Raw genomic sequence first — 25,793 nt, 5'->3', positions numbered from 1 at the left:
AGCACAAGTAAGCGAGAAAGAAAGTAACTCTGATACTGAAGAGGTAGACGACGAGAATCCCGCCAGAATAGCGTATGTAGGAAAATCTAGATTCCCAGATCGCCATTTACGCCTAGAACACAAGTCAACTTTCCATCATCCAGCACCAGAACAAGGTTCTCTAGAACAAGTGTTTCAAGCTACCGATCACATTCTGAAATCACGAATCGGTTACAGTGAGTTAAGTACTATGCATGAACAAGAACTAGCCCGATCAGCAGTCCGATGGACTACTGATTCTACCACTTTTCCAGACGAAATAGTGGCACAAATGTTTCTGAAAATGCCCCCAGCCGAGCAACGACTGGCGGGTATGTATATGATTCAACACCTCATTACATTGTATGAGGGTCAGCACTCTGATCCAGGCCCGTTACATGATATCCTGAACGAGTTACTCCAGTATAGATGGAAAGGTTTAGGTACCGATTTAATTAGTGTCATTCTAGAACAGCGTCACAAATATAGAACGTTTTTGAACCCGCATTTTGTTCATGTCTCACCCCCAGAAAGTAAACCATTTTACATGGAGAGACAGAATCCGTTACGAGAAGTCCACCCAGTTAGAGGAACGGGTGGCGAACTAGAACGAGTGTTTGTTTACACCCCGATCACAAAGATGGAACTCTTAGAGATGAAAAAATTAATCCCCTGTCATGATAAAGATCCAGCAGGGTTCCATCGAGAATTAAAAGACATGCTCCGTATGGGAGAATACACGTATCCAGATATAATTAAAATGTTAAAGGTTCTGCTGCCCGCAGGGGTGTATGAAAAGCTCAAGGAAAAAGAATGGGAGGTGGGAGAGAAAAAGATCGATTGGGCAGTTCTAGAAGCTGAAGATAAGGCACGAGTACCAGGTACCGGTCTTGGAGCGAAATGTAAAGAATTACCTGAATTATTGATTCAAGTTTTACCCAGATTGTTAACAACGAAAAAGGAAGACTGGGATGCAATCTCAGCCTGTAAACAGAAACAAGACGAAGACATTAGTGATTTTTATTCTAGATTTGAGAAATGTTTTAGCATCAACAGTGGCCTCAAGACAAGTAGTGAGTCATACCCTCACCTTTTTGTTACTAAATTAGTCGAGAATTCAAGTCCACAAATTAAGAATCGAGTTTTGAAAGTCGAAAGTACCTGGCAAGCTAATACCCCGTCCCAGATGCTACAGATGCTCCAATACCACCAGAATAGAATCAGAGAAGAGCAAGAACACGAGAGAAAGCGTATGAAAGACACGAAAATGAAAGTACTAGTTGCACAATCTATTCCACAAGACAGCCAGAAGAGGGGTCCGAATCAAGCCAGTCATCCTGCAGCTCCCGTTAAAGGGAACTGCAATTATTGTAAACAGCCAGGTCATTTTATAAACGAGTGTGCAGTTCTGAAACACAACATAGCTACTGGTAAGACTAAAGAAAGACCACGTCCGCCTAGACAAGAACAAGTTTCACAGATTCCTCAGCCACAGAATGCACCACAGACCGTTACAGCACCGCAGCCCATCGCTGCAACACAGCACGTTACACAGCAGATGTACCAGTATGCACAGTCTGAGTATCCAGAGTATCAGCCATATTCATGAAACAGCCTAGAGAGGGAGGTAGGCTTGCCTCTCATCGAGATACCTGTAGATCAAGAAGGTCCCTATGTTCACAGTCAAGTATTAGGGAAAGACAGAAAGTTTTTGATTGATACAGGGGCAAGTAGGACCACAATTAGCCACGCCGAAGTTCCAGGGGCTCCGCTCTCAGGCTCAAGAAATGTTTCCCTTGGATTTTCAGGAAAACCTATCGTAAATGAAATATCAAAGCCAGTTACTCTAGAAGTAGGTCCATTGTCCCGTACTACTGATCTGTTACTTACTAAGTCATGTCCAGAGAATCTATTAGGTATTAAAACACTGAAAGAGTTAGGTGCAGTTATATGCTGTTCCCCAGAGGGAATACGATTGTTCCTACATGACTTTAAGGGTCACTATGTATTACGAGATTTTGATCCCAGATTGTCTAATGTTCCGCAGCATTTATGGGCGCAAGGTCCAACTGATGTAGGTTACATGCAAATCACACCCCATCGTGTGACTCTCAAGCCAGGTGTAGTGTTACCACGAATCAGACAGTACAGATTGCCACCTGAGGCTGTAGCAGCCTTATCCAAAATTATTGACGAGCTCATCGCTCAAGGAGTAGTTGTAGAAACTGACTCCAATGTATGCAATTCTCCGATCATTCCAGTCATGAAACGTACTGATCCAAATGCACCCCCAGTATATCGATTAGTGATTGACCTACGAGAGCTTAATAAATGTATTATTCCCCAGTACCCAGTTGTCCCAGATATCTCTTCCCTATTGGCAGCCATTGATTCAGAAGCCTCATTTTTTACAGTCATAGACCTCAAGAATGCATTTTTTAGTGTCCCCATTCATCCAGACAGCCAGTTCCTTTTCGGATTTTGTTTAAATGGAAGGAGCTATATGTTCACACGAGCTCCTCAAGGTTTCACAGAAAGTCCTAGTATTTACAGTCAAGCACTTAAGAGACAACTAGACAACATTCACATGCCAACTGACACTGCCCTGCTCCAGTATGTCGATGATCTACTGGTCACAGCCCGTTCTGAACGTGACTGCGAGCGAGCGTCACTGACGGTTCTGTATTTCCTAGCCGAGATGGGGCACAAGGTGTCCCCTTCGAAGCTTCAATTCTGTGTCCAGCAAGTGGTATACTTAGGACACTTACTGTCCAAGAGGGGTAGGCAGTTGACACCAGACCGTATTCAGTTAATAGCGAGTCTTCCTCAGCCCAAGACCCAGAAGGAGGTACGTGCTTTTATCGGCCTCACTTCTTACTGCCGACAATGGATTCCTCAGTATGCATTTCTAGCCAAGCCACTGATACAGTTAACGACACAGGAGACAGCCGTATCGACTGTCCTCCCTTGGACATCTGAACATACACTTAGCTTCAATGAGTTAAAGAAAGCTTTATGCCAAGCTCCAGTTCTAGCTACACCAAACTACAGTAAGCCTTTTACACTTTTCGTCACAGAACGTGAAGGTACAGCATTATCTGTTCTCACACAAGATCAAGCAGGACAATACAAGCCATGTGCTTATTTTTCGAGCACATTAGATCCTGTAGCCCAGGCTCTGCCTGCGTGCCTCAAGTCAGTTGCAGCCACAGCACTAGCTATCAGACAAAGTGATTCCATAGTATTAGGACACTCCCTGACGGTACAAGTTCCACACTCCGTGGAAGTTCTTTTAAATCGAACACAGACTCAGCACTTGACAATTGCACGCTTAACAGGTTATGAATTGACACTGTTCCAGCCACACATAGAAATCAGACGCTGCAACATCCTGAACCCTGCTACACTGTTACCATCAGTTACTTTAAGTCCGGACACACACGACTGTGTGGAAGTAGTTAATATTACGACAAAGCCAAGACAAGATCTGACAGATATTCCGTTACCAGATCCCGACCTGACACTTTATGTGGATGGTTCATGTATGAGAACAAGTACAGGAGAACTAGTCGCCGCGTATGCAGTGACTACCGACACCGAAGTTATTGAGACACACCGTATTGACACCCTGTCCGCTCAAGCAGCAGAGCTAGTTGCTCTGACACAAGCCTGCATACACGCCAAGAACCTGAAAGTTAATGTTTACACAGATTCCCGCTACGCATTTGGAGTCGTACACGACTTTGGAGTGCTCTGGCAGGAGAGAGGTTTCATGACTTCTCATGGAACCAAGATTCAGCATGGTCTCCTTATTCAAGCTCTGTTAGATGCCATACATTTACCGACATCCATTGCTATCATGAAATGCAAAGCACATACGAAAGTTACTGACATTATTTCCCAGGGTAACGATCTAGCAGATCGCACAGCCAAGCTTACAGCTCAGATTCCAGACATTCCAGCTAACATGACACACACTCCAGATCCGACTACATGTATGACAGTTAAGGACCCTACTCAGGATGTCATAGATATCCAGTTACATGCTACTCCCGAAGAAATCAAGAAATGGTCCGAACAAGGAGGGGTCCAGACAGATCAAGGATGGGTGACGAAGGGAAAAGCCACATGGTTTCTCCCCGACTCTATGGTTCAAGTCATTATCAATACTGCACATAGTCCAGCACATTTAGGAGAAAAAGCTATATTAGACAGTATCCAGAACATTTGGTTCAACAAGCATTTACGAGCTGCAGCCAAGCAGAAAGTTCGTACCTGTATGATATGTTGTCAGTTTAATCCAGGTAAAAGTGTCCCGGTGGAACAAGGGGGATTCCAACCTCCTGACCACCCTTTTGAAGTCCTCCAGATGGATTATATTCAGATGGAGCGATGTCGAGGTTTCAAGTATGTCCTCGTAGTTGTATGCGCTTTGTCCAGGTGGACAGAAGCATATCCAGTCCCAGATTACACAGCCGCGACCACTGCCAAGCAGTTGGTTCGTGAGTTCTTCCCCCGTTATGGACTCCCTAGGGTCGTATATTCTGATAACGGCCAGCCATTCGCCTCAGAGTTAATGAAGCATGTTTCCCTTTTGTTAGGGTACCAGTGGAAGTTCCATTGTGTACGCCATCCTGAAGCAGCAGGTCTCGTAGAGAGACATAACCAGACCCTGAAAATCCGCATCGCCAAAGTATGTAAAGAGAAAGGTGTAGACTGGCTAGTAGCTCTGCCAGTCGCTTTGTTCTATATGCGCATGGTCGCATATTCCAGATCAGGTCTGTCCCCGTATGAGGTCGTTTTCGGCCGCCCCCCTAACATGTGGGGTACTCCTAGACCCCGAAGTATTACCGATGTTTCAAGTAATATGCTGACAGATTACCTAGCTTCCTTGATGTCTGCCCTCAACTCTTGTCGTTCACAGGTTGCCGCCGCATTTCCAGACAATACCGAGGTGGCACCGCATGAAATCGTTCCAGGATCCATGGTCCTGGTGCGAAATTTTGACCGCTCAAGTCCGCTAGAGCCTCGCTGGAAGGAGCCCCGACAGGTCCTCCTCGCCACCCGTACAGCCGTGAAGTTGGAGGGACGCAAAGGCTGGGTGCATCTTTCACATATAAAGAAGTTTTATGGACTGAAACCGGTCTCAAAGAACATTTCCCAGGATTTGAAGGATTACCAAAGTACTATTCTCAAGGACTGTCCCGCAAAGAACAATGATACTGCACCCTCCCTGTTAGAGAAAACTCCACAGCAGGAGTATAAGTTGAAACTCCGGTCTAGTAAAATAAGTCAGCCAGTTTGATTGTCTAAGTCCTCCCCTAGGTGAAACGGTTAGACTGTTTCTGACATGTATAAAATAGACCCCCATAGTGAGAGAGTTAGTCAAAACTCAATCCGATGTATCGTTTTTCTATGTTTCATATTATTTCTCAGTATTATGATTTCCTGCACCAGTTATGCATTCTACTTGTATTTTCCAGTTTCTCATGTAAATAAGTCTGCCAATGCTACAGTAGAGCATACGTTTAGTGATCTGCCTCCTCATGAACTCTCTTACCGCCTCGCTATGCGAAATAATTCTTTCATCCGCATGTTACATTATTCACACCAGACCAGCAATGCCACTAATTGTTGGGTGTGTGGTCGACTCCCCCCTTTTCAGACACCGAAGGGAGTTCTGCCACTCTTTCCTTACCCTTTTTCACATAATGGTTCGTGTGGAGCATGGTCCACGTTAACGTCATCCTCAACAGATATGTCTTTTCTTAACAGTACATGTTTTCCAGACAAGCAAGGTCTCCCCCACAGAACCGGGTTAGATCTAGAAAATGAAGTGTACAATTTAGGTAATTATTCTTCGAATTTCATGGTCCTGAATGTTCAGTCTGATACTACTCCAGACTTACCTGCAATTTCAGTACTACCAGTCAAAGGCGAATTATGTGTCCGAAATAATGGTTCCGTACATGTAGGACATAGTGATTGTACTACTATTGTCAAGTATAGTGACAGTGGGAAATCTATTTTCAAAGCTTCACGTCATTCTTATTTTATTTGTGGTCAAACCGCATATGTTCGTCTGCCCCTCGATTGGGAGGGAACCTGTTACATTGCCTTCCTACTGCCACCGGTTTTTCTAGCCCCACCCGACTACCATAGGAATTCCCACCTAGTACATACTAGACACAAGAGAAACCTCCCGATTGTCGATTATACTGAAACTGCTCTAGAACAATATATAGATATCAATAAAGGTGTCTTCCCTTATTTAGGTACAGTCGTGAATATAATTTCCGCCTGGGGATGGAAAGTCTTGTCCTTTCTAGGTATTGCAGTAGCGATCATATTTAGCTGCTGCCTCTGTATACAATGTGGCCCTGCGATTTGCGGCATTTGTGCTACCTCTTGTATTCCTAGTCCCAAGCCCCGTTCTAAAACCCGTTCCAAGAAAATTCGAGACGAGCAAATGATACTGTATGAAATGATAGATGGTATCATGAATATTGATGTTTCCTGAAGGAAGCGTAGTGACAAGGAGGGAATGTGGAAAAGTAAATTTTGCCATGTTCTGTGTCCCTACGCGTCCTCCATCATATGTTATCTGTGCATGATTAATATGCATATGTTATTCCCCATGTTCGATTAAAGACGCAATTATAGTTGTGTCCACCTTTAGTATGTCAGTTTCCAGTTCTCGTGAATACTACGAATATCAGGCCTATGTAAAGCTACGTTGCCACGTTTCTCAGTGTGCACGTTATTCCATTGTAAAGTCCCCGTTTCTAGGCCTCAAAAGGGCCCGGACACCAGATTCAGCTCCTGTCTCCTGAAGCCTCGCTGAGGAGCGATACAGCCCCCACCTGTATCCTCGACCCTTCACTTACTTCCTGCCTCACAGTGCCCGGTTCAGCCTGGCTCTGCCTCTGAGTCTGCCAAGAGTATGTTATGATTCGAGTTATCAGTACAGCCCTCCTCCTCTGCATTCCTAAAGCTACTGAATCGCATCAATAGTTTCCGTCATTGTCTAGCCTTTACGTCTCCATGTAAGAGAAATACTGCATTTAATGGTCATTTAATATTCTTCATCACGCACTACATGTAGAATAATGCATGCTCCAGTCTTAGAGTCTGTTCGCCTTTACCCCGATAACATTTGGATTCTATCAACATGTTCTCTAAACATCAGATACTAGATACTGCTTAGGTACATGTCGCCCTGACTCTCCAGACTTCAGTCTCTGCTCCTAGCACAGAGTTCATAGCCCCCAGCTTCTCCTAGTGATACGTCATTGCCAGTTTGCGCGCACCATCAGGTTAGAGGTCCCGGCTCCTCAGGTAGCCCCCTCCATGGTTTCCGCCCCATTCATGACATATTCTGTATACGCCCTGTTACACCTCTTTTCACCCTTATCTTTCGCGACTGCTACGCGTCACACCTATTGCTCCACCCACTGCTACGCCTATTGCAATGTAATGCTATGTGCTTGCGCTATGTATATATGCTCATGTACTGTTATTAAAAAGTTATCCTTCCTAGCCTTCTTGTCCAGATCCTGGCAGCGCTGCCAGGGCTTACCATTCTGTTGCCGTGCAGGTTGTCCTGTTCCTGTCCTTTATGCTGTATTAAACCTGCAAAACTCCTACTACCTCGAATCTTGACTCTTATTTATTGAGCTATCTGTTACTCATTTATGCATTCAAAAAGAGAGGTATTATTTATTTATTTACCACAAGGGGCTGCAGCATATCTTTTGCCACCCCTGGCTGGTTCTTAAATTGACACAACTGGCTGATCACTCAGCTGGGGTAAGGTGGTGTAATCACCCCTTGCTTAGATATAGTATACCTATATCTAAACCTATATCTGGACACATATTAACCTGTGAGCCACTCCTATGGAAGGCCTCATCAATCCTGGAGGCAGAGTGCGTGGTTTCATGTGAGATGGAGCTCTAGCATGAGCTGAGCCTGTCTGCAGCTGTCGGGAACAACTCCCTAAGCTGTTTCAGGATAATGCCATACCATATACTCTTAAGTGCCTTATAATCCTCGCGGTTATATAGCAACTTTGGTTTGGCTTTATCAAAACATGTCGTGTAAGGTGTCATACGATTTGGAATACCATCCCCTCGCCAGTTCTGGCGACGGGGATGGCATTCCACCCCTCTAGAGGGGTAAGACATGTTCCTTTACTAAATGCGGTTAATTTCTCCAAAGACCTTAAGATCCACAAAATGGATGCCTCTGCCACAGACAAATGTCTGGACCCCTGCAGTTGACCGAAACTCAGCAGATGGGGCCTGGACAAAGGGTTTCCTGTCACAGGAGGGTGTCACCACCCTCCAGACAGGAGATAGTGGATTGTAGCAGGGAGGTTTGAAAGAAACCAGACACTGCCTGGGGCGCACAAGGCTGCCCCTTGCATAATCCGGCCAAACCGGTTCTGGGGCACTCCAGCCCTCGTGCCAGGGCGGCCTGGATCAAAGGAAAGGGGTGTATCCACCCCCTTCCTGGGTCCCACCCATAGGGAGGGACCTAGCAGGTAATCACGCCCCCCAGATTGGAATAAGAGTGGGAGCAGTGCCAATGCACATCAGATTTCCTGGAAGAAACATTAGAAACGAAACTCTGGACCCTTGGACCTCCATCTCAACGTGGAAGCCCGAAGAATCTCCCTTGTGGTCAAGGAGTGACCACCCTGCAGCAGCAGGCACCATCCAGCCCTCGACGTCTACTTAGTTGCAGTTCCCGCCGGAACTCGAGCGACTGAGATCGACGAGATCAAGCTTGCCTGCCTTCCAACAGCCCGATCCACAGTCCCTGCAGAGCTGAGACCCGTGGAGGCGACCGGAAGCGTGGGGCACGCCATCTTGAATTGACCACGAGACGCTGACCGTGCAGCCCACGAGTGACCCTCGAAGCTGTGCACCGGGGTTTGAGAAGCCCCCACCCTGAGCTGCTCCTGAGCCGAAGTTCAGCCCTCCACACTCGACGAGTGCTGCGTGGGGCCCTTTGGCACTATTTGGCTCAACGCGTTGGCCCGGTCACTTGCCAGCTGGCTAGTGGTCCCTGTGCCGACGAAACTACAAAGAAGACTCGTGAATCTGGTTGCTCCAGATCCACACCAGCTCCCCTGAAGAGGAGCCCCGACTCTGACCTTCCTGGTCCGAGTGAGAAGCAATCTTCCGATCCCGCGTGGATTGCTCTTACCAAGGCTTGTTTGCTCCAAACTTGAAGCCGACTGCACCGACGGTGAGAGCCTGCGTGGGACAGATCGTGACCTGCTCCTGGACGTCGCAGATGCCCCAGAGCCCACGTGACAGCGGAGAGAAGCTCCTCGACGACCACCTGATTGCGCCCGACATTGCCTGGTTCCGTCCTGGTTCCACCCTGGTCACTGCTGAGTGACCCAGACTCTGTCCCCTCTGCTTTCAGGTACTCTACAACTTGAGTCCACCCTTGGACTCCACCGGACACTTCGTCTTCACCCTGCCTGCAGCCCTTTCAGCTCCAAGCACCAAGAGCCTGCGTGTCAAAACCCGACGCCACTTCGACCCTGTGCACCCACTTCCTGTGGGTGAGGTAACTTTGCTCCGCCGGTGTTCCCACACTGGTGCACACCTCTAGGGTCTGTGTGTTAAGTTTTGTTCCTCTAAGTTCAGCGGAAGTGTCCTTAAACTTTAACTCTATGACTTTTACGCACCATTGGTTAACATTGGTGCATGCGTGCGCTTTCCGCACATCTCCCGAATCCCGAGGGCCATTCCCGACTTCAGCATTGCTTGTCCTGACTGCTCCCAGCGATTCCCTAGGCCCTAGGCCTAACCACTGTTCGAGTGGTCTCTCTTATACCACTTGTTTAGTATATGGTTTGAGTGGCCACCCGCCCTCATCCATAATTGTGCAACTTGTATGTTTAAACAGTGCTTTTGATTTAACGCTTGTGCCCCTTTATTCATAAAGAATACTGGGGATTGTTTTTAGTAATAAACACATATATTTTTTATAATATATACTTGTGTGGTGTCCTTTCATTTGGTATTACAGGATTGTATGTGGTAAAACAGCTCGCTTAACACGACCTCTTAAGTTAAGCCTTTAGGCTGCTTAGTCCATGCTACCCCTAGGATAGCTTGTCTAATAAGGTTGACTTACAACCAGACACCATAAGGGATTGTTTGGTCAGGTAGTAGGTGGTTCCAGAATTGGAAACATCCCCTACCAGGCCAACTTCTCACATCATCTCACAAAAGTGAAAATGAAAATACTGCAAGCAGTAAGGGAGGTGATGATTTTGGTGTCCTCACTAACCTAGGGAGAGAACCAAGCAGATGCATTGAACACAAAGAGCACATCATGCTGAATGATTGGTGGTGGTCCCATCCTCCTAGGACCACCCCATGCACAGTTATGGGCAAAAATACAATCTCAACCAAAGGCCCTACAAAGCATTATGGGACGAGATTCTAGAATGCAGTGAATATTATAGTATCCAATATAAAATAATTCCTCAAAAGGCAGGCTCTCCAGGTTCAGCTATAATATTCAATTACATCTCAACCCAAATACTCAGCTCCCGCAAAGACTACGAGTCATGGTCCGGCAGTCTGAGCACGACTTGGGGTCATAGTCGTGCTCCAGGCAGTATCCGTCACTGACTTCAGTCGGTTACAAGAACCGCAGGCCTTGAAGCTGGGCATCCAGGTGCACCAGGAGTCTGGAGGTATCGCTCTCTCCAGATCTGCGCTTGCTGGCACGGAAAAAGAAAGAGTTGACGTCAGCGGATCTGTGTAGCTGTCGCGATGTCATCCCGGCGACCGCGACGCGGAGTTGACCGACGCCACCTTTCGACACGCAGGGGTATTGCTGATGAAAAACTTTCCTGACGCCTGGGGGTAGTTCTAAGGTAAGGAACCTATAATTAACTGTCTTTCAGATATTCACTATAGTGTGACTGGCACAGGTATCTCTCAGGGCAGTGGCTGGGATGTCAATCACCAGTAGGTGGTGGAAATGTCTACTCCCCTCTGGAATCTGCAACTCACCTTTTGGGCCCAGTTTCTAGTTGAAGGCTAGGAGGACTACCTCATCTGAGTAATCACCCTCCAAAGCTACACAGGCAACCCCTGGAGCTAGACTAGGGGCTTTGTTTTTATGACAGCTAGGGTGCTTGGTGTGGTGTCCTGCCTTTTGAACACTTGTGACACCATACCTTGTTGGGACCCTAATTCTTACCTTGGTACCCAGTTTTGGTTTGTGAGGTGTCTTTGGCCCACCCTCCCGGACAGGTTTTGGGGGGCTACCTGGGACTCCTTACTTTTATCTTTAAGAGGCTCACTGTCATTCCTCTGGGGAGGTTTTGTAACCCCTTTCTTTTGGTCACCCCCAGTAGATGTTCTAGTTACCCTTGTCTTTTCCCAATGGTCCGCCTTCTTTCCCAAGTCTTGGGGAGAAATTGGGCCTAGGTCTACCAGATAGTGATGCAACTTTTCATCAATGCAATTACTTAATATGTGTTCCTTCATGAACAAATTATAAAGAGCATCATAATCTTGCACTTTACTTTCAGTCAACCAGCAATCTAGTGTCTTAACTGAGGAGTCTACAAATTCCACCCAGGGCTGACTTTGGTTTTTTTTAGCCCCCTGAATCTAATTCTATACTCCTCAGTTGTGAGTCCAAATCCTTTAATCAGAGTTCTCTTCATGAGGTCATAAGAGCCAGCATCTGCCCCACTAAGGGTCATAAGTCTGTCTCTGCACTTACCAGAGAAAAGTGTCCAAAGGAGTGCTCCCTTGTGAGTTTTGAAAGGCTGTGAACCACTTGGTGATATCATCACCCTCCTCAAATTTAGGGACAATCCCTTTGGAGATTTTGGGATCATAGGATCCTTCCTTTCTATATTTTTTTAATTGCTGCCACCATTGATGGGTCCTAGGCCCATCTCTGCTCTTTTTTTTTCTAGAGCGAGGAGTCTGGTCTCCAGGTCTAATCTTTGGTCAACCTGGCTAGCAGAATTTCCTCCTCATTGAGGCTGTCCTCAATGTCCTCAGTGGTACCTGATCCACCTCTGTGGGATCTTTGTACTAAGAGGTTGATTCTGGGAGTCAGGGGCACTTGGGCCCTTTTCTCCCTATGAAGTGGAGGGTGTTGATCTACCTGTTCATCCCCTCCCTCTACTTCCTCATGTGATTGGTCTTCACCATTTACAGATCGGTGGTCCTTAGCATACCCAGCCAACAGCTCCTGTTTGGTGGGATGGGACCCCACGGTTATTTTTTTAATTTTGCATAGAGACATTACCTCCTTGAAGACAAGTGAAGGTAAGGGGTGAGGTCATGCTCCTCAACCATGTACTCTATGCCATTGTGGTTACCTTAACTAATAGCTGGGTTCTTGTATTGAGACATTGTTAAAAAAGATTTCTAATCCCTCTAACCCTAGCTAAAGTGACTTTTTATTTTGCTAAAATTCTAGAGGGACTTAACCAAGGCCCTAACAAGACTTTTAGTAATTTTGCAAAAATGCCAGTTTGAAAAAATCTGAATTCTAAATACAATCTAAGAGTTCTGTTGTGTGATCAGGTGGTAACAGTTCAAAAATGCAAAGTTGTATATCCCACCGCTGATCCACCAATGTAGGAAGCTGGCTCTGCATATACTATACCAAAGCGAGGTATAGTGTGCACAGAATCCAGTGGAACTTCAAAGGTAGTCAGAGGTAAAGTTAGATGGTACCTAACTCTCTATTTGTGGTAGTGTGGTCGAGCAGTAAGGCTTTAGCAGGTGACATTGTTAAGAATGTGTTGTACACACTCAGTCAGCAAATGATTTTGCACACTCAAAGACTGAACTTCAGACCAACTGTTTTTTGTATAAAAATATTCTTTTAGTTATTTTATTTCCTAGAACCAAGCAAGCCTGTGACAGGTAAGTGATAAGTATTTTGCAGCAAATATACTGTAACACATTTTGGAATGCAATTGTAAATGTACTTTGATTTGATTACAGTAGTTTTGCTGATAATGCAATGCCTTTCAGAATACAGTACATATACATTGTGTAGGATTTTTAGTAAAATTACAGGCAAGTTACTTTTGAGATTACTTTTCTTACACAGTGCAGTATGCCTGGATACTGCACTGGGTCATTTCCTGTAAACAGGTAAGTAAAAGTGTTTTCGTTTGTTAGTACAATTTTAAAGAATTTCTTTAGGTTTTCCAACTCCACACTTAAAAACTATTCAGAGAAAACAATCAATGTTATCCTATGGAGGAAAATAGTGATATCGGTTTTAAAGTAAGTACTTTGTTGTGGGAGTTTGTGTTCTGGGGTTAGACTCAGGGGTCCCCCAGGGTCAAGGATGCACTCTTGTTACACCCTCAGCGGCACTTGGGCGGTCGGGTGCAGAGTGCTGAGTCCCATTATTATCAATTGGGGATCAGGGGAATTACAGTTGATAGCTGCTGACAAGCAGGTCACTGGCTTGTGGGAGCAAAGCTCCTGGACTTAAGCTCAGGACAAATGGGGGTTTAGGCCAGCACAAAAGTTGCACCCTCAGTGGCACTGGGGCAGGCGGGTGCAGAGTGATGTTTTGGTGCCAGAAGCCCTGTAGCTTTCAATGGGGAGTCTCCGGTTTGCACAAGCACTGCAGGCTTGGGGCCGAAGGGCTTCTGGGTGTGACCACCACTTGGAGAGGTATGTTGGGATGTTGTATTGTATTGGCATTTGTATAGCACATGGGTACCCAGAAGCATCCCAGCGCTGCGGTCGTAACTTAGAGGACTGATCTCTTTATGGAAAAAGCCAGGTCTTTAATTGTTTTCAGAACTTCAGATGGTTCAGCTCGCTCCGTAGATGTAGTGGGAGGGAATTCCAGAGTCGGGAGGCATTGAGTGAAAAAAGCCTTCCGCCACTTCTGGCCTTCTTGATCCTAGGGACCACAGCATGATGGAGTACATTTGCTCAGAGTTTCCTGTTTGCCCTGTAAGGGCGAATCATAGCATTTGTAATTAAGGATCCACTTCCCTTCAGTGCCTTGTGGGCTATGCAGAGAGCCTTGAAGTTTATTCTCTCCAGTACTGAAAGCCAGTGGAGAGAGCGTAGGGCAGGTCTTGCTGAGCAGCGGTAGGGGGTGTCAGTGAGCATCCTCGCCGCACAATTCTGTATGACCTGCAATTTTGAACTCACCTCCTTTGGGACACCTAAATAAAGAGCATTGGGGGTTTGTTAGGCTTTGTCGGTTAGGCCACTCAAGGCCGTGGGGCGTCGGATGCAGGGGTGCCTTTTAGGGTCGTATCTTCTTACCAGCTCCTGGTTGCAGTTGGAGGGGGCCTTCTGGTTTGAGTCTGCAGGCGTCCGCTGGAGGCAGGTCAGGGGTCACCAGATCTCGGGTCAGGAACGCCGGGGAGACCTCCTCTTGGTGTTGGGCCACTCAAACTCAGGCTGTGGGCATCGGTTGCAGAGTGGTGTAAACTCACAGATCCTTGAGGAGCTGGAGTCTGGTGTTTAAACAAATCCGGTGTTCACGGGAGACAGAGTTTTTAGGTCGAGCGTAGCGATGGACCTATTGCCGGCGTGTTCGGGGGAATGTGAGACAGCGTTCAGGCACGAGCCTCGCTGTCTCAGATTCCTCCTCGAGGGCGCGCACGGCGCCGTGCACATCCCCTGCCTCCCATTCATAGCCTCTCTCAATCACACACAGCCACACTCACGCATGCGCACACACACATACACCCACGCAGGCACAATGCATCGGGACACACAGACACACATATACACACGCACAGCTAACAGACACACAGCCACACATATCCATACACACGCGCGCACCCCCCCCCCGCGTGCGCCCCCCCACGCGCCCCCGCCAACCCCACTTACCGCATCGGCGCAACTCCGGAGTTCAGCCGCCACCGCATGAACAAGCAACACCGGCCTCTTCCGGCCGCGTCACAGGCCCCGCCCATGTCACGGGCAAGGATGCCTGACTTCCTGCTTTTTTCTCACAGTGGGGCTCTGGATTCGCTCCATCTTGTTTATTTTATTTTCGGGTATCACCGATGCTTTTGGGTGCCGTTAGTTAGCATTCCGCACTCGAGCTGTGCAGTAACTCATGAAACATACGGTGTGACCGGATGTCGAGACACACAGAGCAAGGCCCCGCGACTACCTCCCACTGCATTAAAGACGGCTGCAGCACGCGCGTGCCCGGGGGCCGGGGCTGTACTCGCATCCCTGCCCGCCCCCTTCACTGTGAGCAGCTGATTCCAGTCAGCGCTGCTTCTCACATCTCAGGCGGTGTCAGAGTGCAGGCCTGCTGCCAGCACCGTTAACTGCTGCAGGTAAGTTTTAGCAGGCTACCACTGTTTTAAATGAATGGCGCACATGCCAAAGTGTGGGAGGAGTCATACCCCACCCACGCAGGACAGACAACAAACAGATGGGCTCACAGTCACAGCGTGTGCTCGTTTTTTTTGATAGCATTTTTGCAGTCATTGCTGCGCGTTCCTCAGCGGTGGAGGAGGTAGGGGAGAGGCGGTACTGGTTATTCATAGTTTTCCTTCATTGTAATGTGATATGCGCACTTCATTGACAATTGTGATGTGTACAACTTTCAGCAGCGGCGGCACACGGAGCACGCTTCTCCCCAGCTCAGACTTCCCGTGACTTGTTCTTTCACTGTGTTTCATTCGGCCACGAAGCCTCATTCATTAGTCTGTGAGCAGTTTGTGAGGTGTTTTTCACGAGGCATGCCGACCGTCCTAATTACGGTCATATTGCCTGTTTACCTCCGGTGCTTTGTCCCAGACCATTAAATTTTGTTGACATCGCAGAAAGCACGCAGCTCTGTGCATCCAACTAGCCAATGCTAAAATCTATCGAATTGTGGTTTACATAAGCAACCGCGCGGCAACTGCGCACCGACTATAACCCACGCAGTTTACAAGCGGTTTCCAAATGTAAACGTTGTGGGGGGCATCTCTCTGCTGATAATACGAGATGCAGCTGTTTGCTCTCCAACTCCCGCATATTTAAATGACATATTCCGCACCAAAACAAGATGCAGAACTGAGGCTACAGGCTCCTATGTTTACCATGAGGGGCCCAGCGTGGGGGTGAAGATGGGAATGGGTGAGGATCTATGGTAGACACAGGCGGGAGATCCACCGAACACAGTGAAGGCAGGAGCTGGTCTGGGGTTTGAGAGACGAGGATCTGTAAGGACACAGTCACCCGTCCCAACCAGTTATGAGCGAAGCACCCGCTAGGGACACCGCGCTAACTTTATTTATTTATAATTAACTCAGACTTTTATTTTTTTGTGAGTTCGACATAAAGAGTACCGCATACTTAATACTGTTTCCAGTGTTATATATAATTCCCACCCCTCCCCCTCTCCCAGAGCCCTTATTTGTGTGCTCTCACACAATGTGAACACCCCTCCGCCCAGTCTGTGTCCCCGCCCCTCAGAGCCCTATTTGGACAGTCCACTGTTGTCTCTGCACCAAACTGGGGGTGAGCAGTGTTCCACTTCTTAGCATTGTGTAGCGGCTGGTGGCGAGGCACACCCAGAGGTCATTGCACTCTTTGAGGGAAACAGCAGCCGAGCGTGCCTCGCTTTCGCACTGTTTATCTTAGGCAAATGGTGCATGCTGCTCTTCGGATCTGATAACTCTCACCACGGGGGGAACTGTGCACTAGCAGCAGCACTGGGCAACGTGAGTTCTGTGTGCACCAAGTGTGTGTGTGTGTGTTTGTGATGCTGTTCTGTGTGCACCTAGTGTGAGTTGGTGTGTCTGGGCTGCTATTCTGGGTATGTTTATGTGTGTGTGCTGCTTGTTCTGTGTGTAACCAGTGTGTGTGTGTGTGTGTGTGTGTGTGTGTGTGTGTGTGTGTGTGGGTGTGTGTGTTTGTGCTGCTTCTTGTTCTAAAGCGAGGGTACAATTCATTAAACTGGAGGATGCAAAAGGAGAAAAATCATGTGGTTAAATATGGAGTTTAAGGAGAGTTTAAGGTCTCGTTCATTTATAGCGAGAAGGTCGGTATATCATGCCTACTGATTCCTGGCTGGTGTATGGCCGAAGAGCAGGAAGCAAAGGGTGCAATTGATCAAGCATATGACAATTAAGTTAATTAAGAATACAACTCACGAAATAAAGTAAAAAATCGTTATGTACCAAGATGCTGCTCTGAAAGAGACAGCAGTGCAGAGAATAGAGACTGCTAACCCCCTGTATATTATATTCTTGGGATCTCCTCAGGTCTCTAGTCTGATGGAGTCCTTTTTGCTTGGCAGATTGATGACAACGCTGTGTTTCTTAAGGGACGTGCTGAATTAATTAATATGCCAATCAAGTGGGCCAGGACTTGTAGAAATCTACTCCTACCATCTTCCTACTCCTCGGAGATGCTGCATGTTATGAATATTTCTAAGGCGGCTTATTTGGGGGCTGTGTGGTAACAACATCAGTGGCGAGGGCTTGCAAACATGGCGGTGCGCAGGAGGCTCTCTCTGCTGCAGGCACGGGTTCACACTGACTTACCACACTGTACACAGCATGCTTTTGGCTGCCCACCCTGCCCCTTCCACTCGCCCGCACTGTAAGTCTGTACCACTAGTGCTGATTTAACATACAGTCTTTTATTGATGTATTGGTGTTGCATAGGAAAAGTCAGCCGAGGCAACCCGGTGCATAAAGGACTTGGAGAGAGACACACACACATACACTTCCACTTACACACACTAGTACACAACCTAACACACGGTTAAATTCACATACACATAGTACACAATTAAGCTTACTCCGATATTACACACACATATACACAGGCACACAAACTCAGACATACACAAAAACTCGCATATATACCAAAGCACGCGCCCAAAAACACAAATACACATTACACGTACCCAGACACACACACAAAGTCACACTCACACACACATACATATACCTACCATCTACTACACGCAGATACGCACAAACGTCCTCACACTAACACACACATACATACAGTGATACACAAGTAGAATGTACAATACATCTGACAGAGCCATTCAGAGGGGCAGATACACATTTAGGGTCGAGGTTGTTCTGTGTTTCTGGCAGAGATTGAAGAAATGATCAATACTTTGAGCTATTGGCATTGTAAATGATGATGCCTTTTACTTATGTATTGATGATCAAATCAGATAGATAAAAGGAATTTTAAATGTGTTATGTTTTAAAAAGAAAAGCAAAAATAAAAGACATTGTCATTTGCAATGCCAATAGCTCCAAATCTCACAATTGCGAGACCTATTGCATTGCAAATGCTTGTTGGGATTGCAGGCAGGTCCTCCGGGTTTTTTGAGGTTGCTAGCTGCAGGACACACTGGGATTTTGCTGGAGCAGGTTCGAGGTGGGGACCGGCCGGTAGGGCTTGGGCCAAGTCAGTGGGCGTCAAACTCTTTTAGGGGTCTCTAGGTCAGTAGCCAATGGGCGACTGACCTTAGGGTGACTACACCCTTGGTGTGCTCACCCCACGTGGGGGAGTGAGCACAATCCCTAATCCTGATTGGGGAGTACCGGCCATCTGCAAGATGGCAGGCACTGAAGAGTGGGCTTTACCTCACCTCCCCCACCTTAGAGATGGGGTTGGCAGAGATGGGCACATCTTCTGGGCTGGCTACTTTTTCCCGCCTGTCTCCCTGCCGAAAAGGAGGGGAGACAGGAAGGGGGCCTGCTCCTGATAGCAGGAGAGGCTGGGGTCGCATTACAAAGGCTGTCAGGCCTTTGAAGCTTCCCTGCCACAGATGGCTCTTCATGGCCTGGGGGAGGTGTGAACACCTCTGCCCAGGAAAAGCTTTGTTTCTGGGCTCACGGAGCGAAGGTACACACTCTAGGGGTCCAGTGGTGGCAGGCTGGTGTGTACCAGTCAGGGAACCCACCAGAGGCTGGTTGTTTTTCAGGAGGCATCTCTAAGATGTCCTCTGAGTGCATTTTTCATTAAATCCCACACTGGCATCAGTGTGGGTTTAATGTGCTGAGAAGTTGGATATCAAACTTCTCAGCTTTCAGTATAGCCATCATGGTGCTGTGGAGTTCGTAATGACAACATCCCAGCACCATATACTCTTCATGGCAGCACGTCACTTACAATGTCTAAGAATTGACGTAGACACTGTAGGGGTACAGGGTTCATGCACCTGTATCCTCAAAGCTGCTATGATGCACCCAATTAGAGGGGTGACATGTCGACTCTTCAAATTGTTCTGCATCAAAACACGCAGCCTGCAAAGGCCGTTTGTGAGTATAAAGCTACAGGACCTCTAAGGGTGACACAATAAGTGCTGCAGCCCTTAGAGGCCTTCCCTGGTCACAGTGCCCTGGGTACCTGTGGTACCATTTACCAGGGGCCGATCAGTGGCCAGAGTGCAAATTGGGTGTACAAGGTGCAGTTTTGGGGAATGAACACAGGCCTTGGGAACCTGATTGGCAGGGACCCAGGGCACATCATGTCAAAGTGCATCAGTAGTCTGGCAATAAGGGGGTGGTTACTGCAACAGAAACCCAGCTTCTCACAAGAACCAACTGTTCTGCCTTGCTCTCAGAACCCTTGTGAACCGAGACCCCTGTTGGGAACTCCCGGACTTGTCTCGAAGTCCACCCTCTGCAGCCAGTTTTTGAGTGCCCCGCCTACTTCAATGTAGCGTGTAGGTCTACCAACCAGACCATCACCTCTGCAACCCTACACACTATGGCAGGTATACTCTAGCTGTTGGTGGTACTTTGGACCTTACCCCCATACCACCTTAAATCCTGAAGGGGACCCCCAGAAACCTACTGCAAGTACCTGTATGCCGTATAGGCCTGTTTACCCTCATGGGAAAGCAGTACCTGGAAAGACGCTTTTAAGTGAGCATTTTAGTTACCTGTGAAATTCAATATTTAAAAATTATTTACTTGCTTATGAAGTTCTTGGTATCAACATTTATATAAAAATAAGAGTTATTTTTCTAAATTTGAGTGAGTATCTCAGTTACTGCCTCTGTGAGTACAACAAATGCTTTGCTTTACCCTCTGATAAGCCTAAACTGCTTGCTCACACTACCACAAAAGAGAGCATTTAGTGTTGTCATTTTTGCCTTTGTAAATCAGACAGGGTTGCCTGGACTCTCTGCACAGTGTAACTCATTTTGGTGCACTATATAGAGAGAGACCGCTTCCTACACTATTGTTTAGGCAGAATGGGCGGGGGGTGAAAGGAGAATAAATCACCATGCTTTCACAGTTCTTTCATTTGATCATACAAGCAAGCTAACTAATTTGTCCAAAGGAGGTAGGAAAGTGTTAACATTTAAAAAGGATGCTAAGTGAAAAATAATAGTCTGTGTACCTTTGGTTATCACATTTGTTAAGATTATAAAGTCACTACAACCACCAGCTTCCGCATCAGAGAGGTACAATCTTATTTTAAGCTCAACTTACCTGGAAGTGCTGCTTTGCTGATGATGCCTGTTAGAAAAGCCAGCTCCTTCAGCGACCCAGCGCTCACCTCCTGACATCGTAGAATTGCTTGGATTGTGTCTGAATGGGCAATAAGGAACTGCAACACCTGTGTAAAATTTTAAATAAATAAATATCTGCAAGTTTATCAAAATATGCAGAAATAAGGTGCCAACTGCTGTGAAAAAAAAGAGACAGCTGAAAATCCCACAAACACCCAGCATGGAAACTTCACTAATGAAATTTAATGCCCAAAGTATTGACTACAATAAAAATCAAGTGTCTTTGGGAAACAAACTATGAAATATAAACCAAATTAAAATATACACACTGCAAGAAAGGAAAATAAGAGCGCCACATAAGGTAGTTATCAAATAAAACATATATTATATAGAAAACGGCAAATGTAACTAAAAACAAGGGAAGGATTAAACGTAATATCCAGCGGGATAGGCAAACTCAGTTATTAAGAAAATACCTAATTCTTTGCCCACTAAGAACTAGGAAAACAAAACTTACTGGCTGCCAGTGCCTTTGAAAAGACGTAACTCTTTCTCAAATAGATAACACTATTGATATAATACTTATGATGGATTAGAGCAAACTTAGTTCCTATCGGGGATGAGGAAGTTTGTGAATACCAGGTGAGCTAGATATCAATTTTCAGCGAGGCTTCAGGTCGAAACTAAACATTGTCCTCTAGGAAAAAGGCTAAACTCAAGGAATGCTCACTGGAAAGGAAATAATTTAAGGCACAGAAGTGACCAGAAAGGAACTCCTTCATTTAGACACAAAATGTGTCCTTCTGAAGGACGGTGTTCAAGTGCTAATGGTACAGAATCGACCTGAGTGCTCAATGCTTTTGGGTACTAAAAATCATAGAAGTAGCATTCCATGTCATTTTCCTCTTTCAATCTCACTATTGCTCGAATGGCCAGTAGTGACCGTACTTCTGCCACAAGAAAGGAGGCAATCTTCTGAGGTCTGTACAAAAACAGGTGGGACATGGTCTGGGGTAGCTGTATGTGAATGGGAGGGCACCATGTTGAATAATCTGTAGCACCCAAAGGTCTGAAGTTACAGGATGCCAGCAGGGCAGACATACTAATTCTGCCTCTTATCAACCATGCATGAACATGGGAGGAGGAATCAAAGCCACATGGTCGCAGCGCAGGCAGTTGAAGAAGAAGACTGCAGTCCTTGGTGGTGACCACAGCCTCTGCCACCACTATGCTCTCTTGAGTCACTCAAAGGTTATGTTAGCTGTTGTAACAGTTGTGAGGGCTGCCTTTGTCAACATGTCAGACCCTGAATTTTCAGTATTGTTGGTGGAGCGGACATGCTGGGGATGGCAAGCCTAAGGAGCCATCCATTACGGTCTCTGAAGCACTAACATAGAACTTTGTCGCAAAACAAATATTGGCGTCATCAATCGGCACATCCATAAGAGATTCTGGCATGTTGGCGGGAATTCTTGTGGTGAGCATCCATGCATGAAGCCTGATGAGGATACTAGTGCCCGTGGAGCATCACACACAGTCCTGCCCACCTCACTGCCTAAGGGAAGGCTTTCCTTAATTAGTCAGGGATGGCGGACATATCGCACTGGTGATATTGCATCAAGTATGCTTGTGGGGTGGCAGACAGAATCAGGGTACCAAGGAAAAGATTCTTTTGCTTTAGTCATCAATTAGCTTTGACTCTCAGTGAGGATGAATGATACTGTCTGCTTTGCTAAGGGAAGCCTGAAATACGAAGCTCTCGGTAGTTGGGTGCTGAGTCACATACTGGGCAACTTACTGAAGGAGTTGAGCATGGCTCCGATCAAATCTGCAAGGTTTCCATCAGGACCTCGTTAAAAGGTAGTAAGGGCTCTGAAGTAGCAGGCCCAGGCTCCAATATTTCTGTCAGTATGTTTGTCTTAGTCTGTGCAATAAGATGTAGGTCGAACACGTCAACTGCTCTGAGAACCCCTTCGTCATGAGGCACATTTTGGAGTGGTTAAATGGCGTCAGAATCAGATCCAAACAAGGCTTCTAGTCTATGATAACACCCACATTGAGGGAGAATCTGGGGATCATCTAAACCGGGGGGTACTTTGGTAATCTCGACGCGAGACATGTGCCTGCCTCGTAAGAGGCTAGGAGTCAGACTACGCAGTGGAGTTTTGTCTTTGAAGTGCCAACACCACAAACACTCTCACGAGAGGGAGTGGTAGGATAAGAACAAGTCCAAGTGACTTGGAGCAAAACCAGGTCCCAGAGTCCACAGCACACTAGTTATGGCCAAGCATGAGCATTTTGAATTTGTCCTTCCTGAAAAGGACTCCTCCAGCACAAGGAAATAGCGAGAGCAACAACCTACTCCTCTTTCCAAGTTCGAAACACTTTTTTTTTTAACACAATGTTTATTGCAATTTTTGGGTTATACATATTTACCATCATCTGGTACATTTCAATAAACCATAGCAGTTTACACATCAGATAGAATGAGTCCAAAACCCTCTCGATAGCACCTTTTAGGAGCAAAACACACTTCTTGTAATAGAATGGACAGGTGCCGGTCTGTAGTGGGGGGTGTGGGTAGAAGAGTTGTCAGGGCAAAAACCAAGGGTAGCGCACATCCATGCTTGGTGACTGGTAAGACCCATCTGCCAGACGTGATGATACAGTGGAAGGAAGTGACAAATCCTACCACTCACAGGATTGGTACGCACCATTAAAAACAAAGTAAAGCAGCGTGGTGGCTGTTGCTGTAAAGGAAGGGGACTGGGAGGACCGATGCCCTGATCACATACGTGTTACCTGCCAGACCCATGCCCTCGAAAGAACTGGGGCGACAGCTGTATCGGCTGGGAAGACTGTCTTTGCCAATATACCATCCCTCTTGAGTAACTTAACCCCTTCCATGCTGCAGCGATTTTCCCTCTGTGCTGCAAAATCGTGAGTGGATGGGTTTATGACGGCCCCCAGCCGTCATCAACACACGAGCACCGTAGTGCATGACGGATGGGGGCCGTCATCAGCATGCAAGGGGTTAAGAGCCTTTTGACTAATGCAGGAACTGCCTGGTCAGGTTCAACAGACTAAGCATTTACATCACACATATCTACTATTTGTAATGAACTGGTCTGAATCAAACCCAATACCAATGTATATTACATTATCAGTCTCTTGAATGGTGTACTGGCTAAGTGATTAGTATTTTCTCTAACTAGATAACATTATTGTATATTGTTAATAAAAACAGTTTCAATGCAGCATTACAAAACACTAAAACTGTCAAATTAAAACAGCAATGATTGAATTACTATTAATCATCCAACAGTCAGCTGTGTGTTAAGAAACAATCTTCAAATTAAAAGGATTTAACAATAAAAATATAATTTCCTAACAGTGCAAAAAAAATCATATCACATTCTACCATTTTGAGTCAAAAAAAATTTCATCAAACAATGACTGAAGAGTAATAAAGCTGATCAATTGGGGAAAATGCAGCAACAGCAGCTCTGTGAGAAAGTGGCTCTGTATATACTGGACTAGAATGAAGTACAGTATGTATAGAGACCACCAACCCCAGAGGTATAACAGAGGTTAAAGCCAGAACTGACCTTACTCTCCAAAGTGGTAGCTTAGTAGAGCAGTAAGGCAGTACCAGAGGACAGTGTAAAGCATTTGTTGTACACGCTCAGTCAGCAAAAGGTTTCACACACTCAAGAACTGAACTCCCGGCCAATTGATGTTATATCCTCAGATATAGTTGTTTTATTTTTTGAACCAACAGTTATAAAAATATACTTTTCAAGTTATGAGTGCTCTCATGTAAATACTTTGCAAAGGAGCAATAAAGTTTGTGCACACAATAATTACAGGATAGATAGTAAGCAACACAGTTCTGAAACACGCTCTAGCATTGAGCTCAATGGGTTTTTCACAGAGAAGTACAGTTGATTACTTTATGGATCACTTTGGTAGTGTCTTAGATTCAGTCCTGAGGCCTAAGCTGAAACCAGATTAGCAAAAACGTTTAAGTTACTGTGATGAATTTTCAGGAATATAAAAGTTCACACTTAGAAACTTTTCAATGTAAACCTGACAATGTTATTCAATGGGAAGAAATTCAGGTTGCAGGTATGATCGCGTTACTTTTGTAACCCAGCACTGGTCTCCTAGGGCCAGCACTAGGGGTTTAACTCAAAACAGGTAGGTAATTGTGTTTCAGTATTTCGTACAATTTTTAAAGAATATTTGCAGTTTTCAAAAGTAGACACTTTGAAGAAATTTCATAGAAAAGCAGACAATGGGTTCCTATGGAGAAAATATTCAATGAGAGAAAGGGGGCCTTCGGTTGGTGGCTGTTGGCTAGCAGGCCACGTGGCTCTGGGAGCTGGGCTCCTGGTCACTTGCTCAGGGCAAGGGGGGAAGTAGGATAGGACAAAGGGGTCACAGCCAGCGGCACTCGGGCGGCTGAGTGCAGGGTGCTTTTGAGCCATCGGGCGCTCAATGTTATCCAATGACGATCTTGAAGAGGGAACAAAGGCTGCAGGCTTGGGGACGGAGATTCTCCAGGGGCGATCAGCACTTCGAGAGGTAAGTTGGGATGCTGGAGCACAGCTAGCTACCCCACAGGGAGGCACAGGGGCCGCCGGGTGCAGGGGTGTCTTTGGGGGTTGGAAAAGCTTACCCTCGGCTGGTCGCGGTTGGGGTGGCCCCTGGTTCTGAGTCTGCAGGCGTCAGCTGGTTTGTCGAGCAGGGTCTTTGGGCACTGGACTTCGGGTCCCAGTCGCCAGGGGGACGTCCTCGTGGTCTTGGTACGGTTTGCCAGGCCCAGGCTCGGCTGGTGCAGAGTGCGCTGGTCCGGAGCTTCCTGGTGAGCACCAGGTGGGTTGTTGCAGCAGAGCCTCTGCTGATGGGAGTCCCAATCTTCGAGAGGGTCAAGGCAGGCAGGTCCTCTGCGTGTCCCAAGGTTGCTGTCCGCGGAGGTCGCCGGGATTAGGCAGGAGCAGGTTCCAGGATCAACAGGCCGGGCTGGGGCTGCGTCAGTTGTGGTTGTCCTATTAGCAGCTGCGCGGCGGGACTTTTGATATCAGGATCTGAATACTAAATTTAGGGGTGCTACAGGTAGGGCAAGGACAGGAACCAATGGGTCCCTGTCCTGGGGGTGAGTACACCCCCTAGCCTGCTCCTCTCCTGTGGGAGCGGGGCAGGAGCCTAGCTGGGATTGGGCAGGGCTCCCCATCTACAAGATGGCCGGGGCCCGGGGTCGTGCTTCACCTCACCCACCT

The 25,793-nt window shown here is 46.7% G+C and overlaps 1 protein-coding gene across 2 annotated transcripts in view; it reads right to left on the bottom strand.

The window, feature by feature from the left end:
• NUP205 (nucleoporin 205) overlaps window positions 1–25,793 on the bottom strand; it is a 920,380-nt gene that overhangs the window by 58,077 nt on the left and 836,510 nt on the right. For both annotated transcript variants that reach the window (XM_078671666.1, XM_078671676.1), the window contains exon 35: window positions 20,492–20,618. In XM_078671666.1, the coding sequence (XP_078527792.1) occupies window positions 20,492–20,618 (127 nt within the window). The remainder of the gene's footprint in view (window positions 1–20,491; window positions 20,619–25,793) is intronic.

This window comes from Lissotriton helveticus, chromosome 1_1, assembly GCF_964261635.1.
Source record: "Lissotriton helveticus chromosome 1_1, aLisHel1.1, whole genome shotgun sequence".
Taxonomy (NCBI): Eukaryota; Metazoa; Chordata; class Amphibia; order Caudata; family Salamandridae; genus Lissotriton; species Lissotriton helveticus.
Note: the sequence above shows the minus strand (reverse complement) of the source record. Positions and strands in the feature narration are given on the sequence as shown.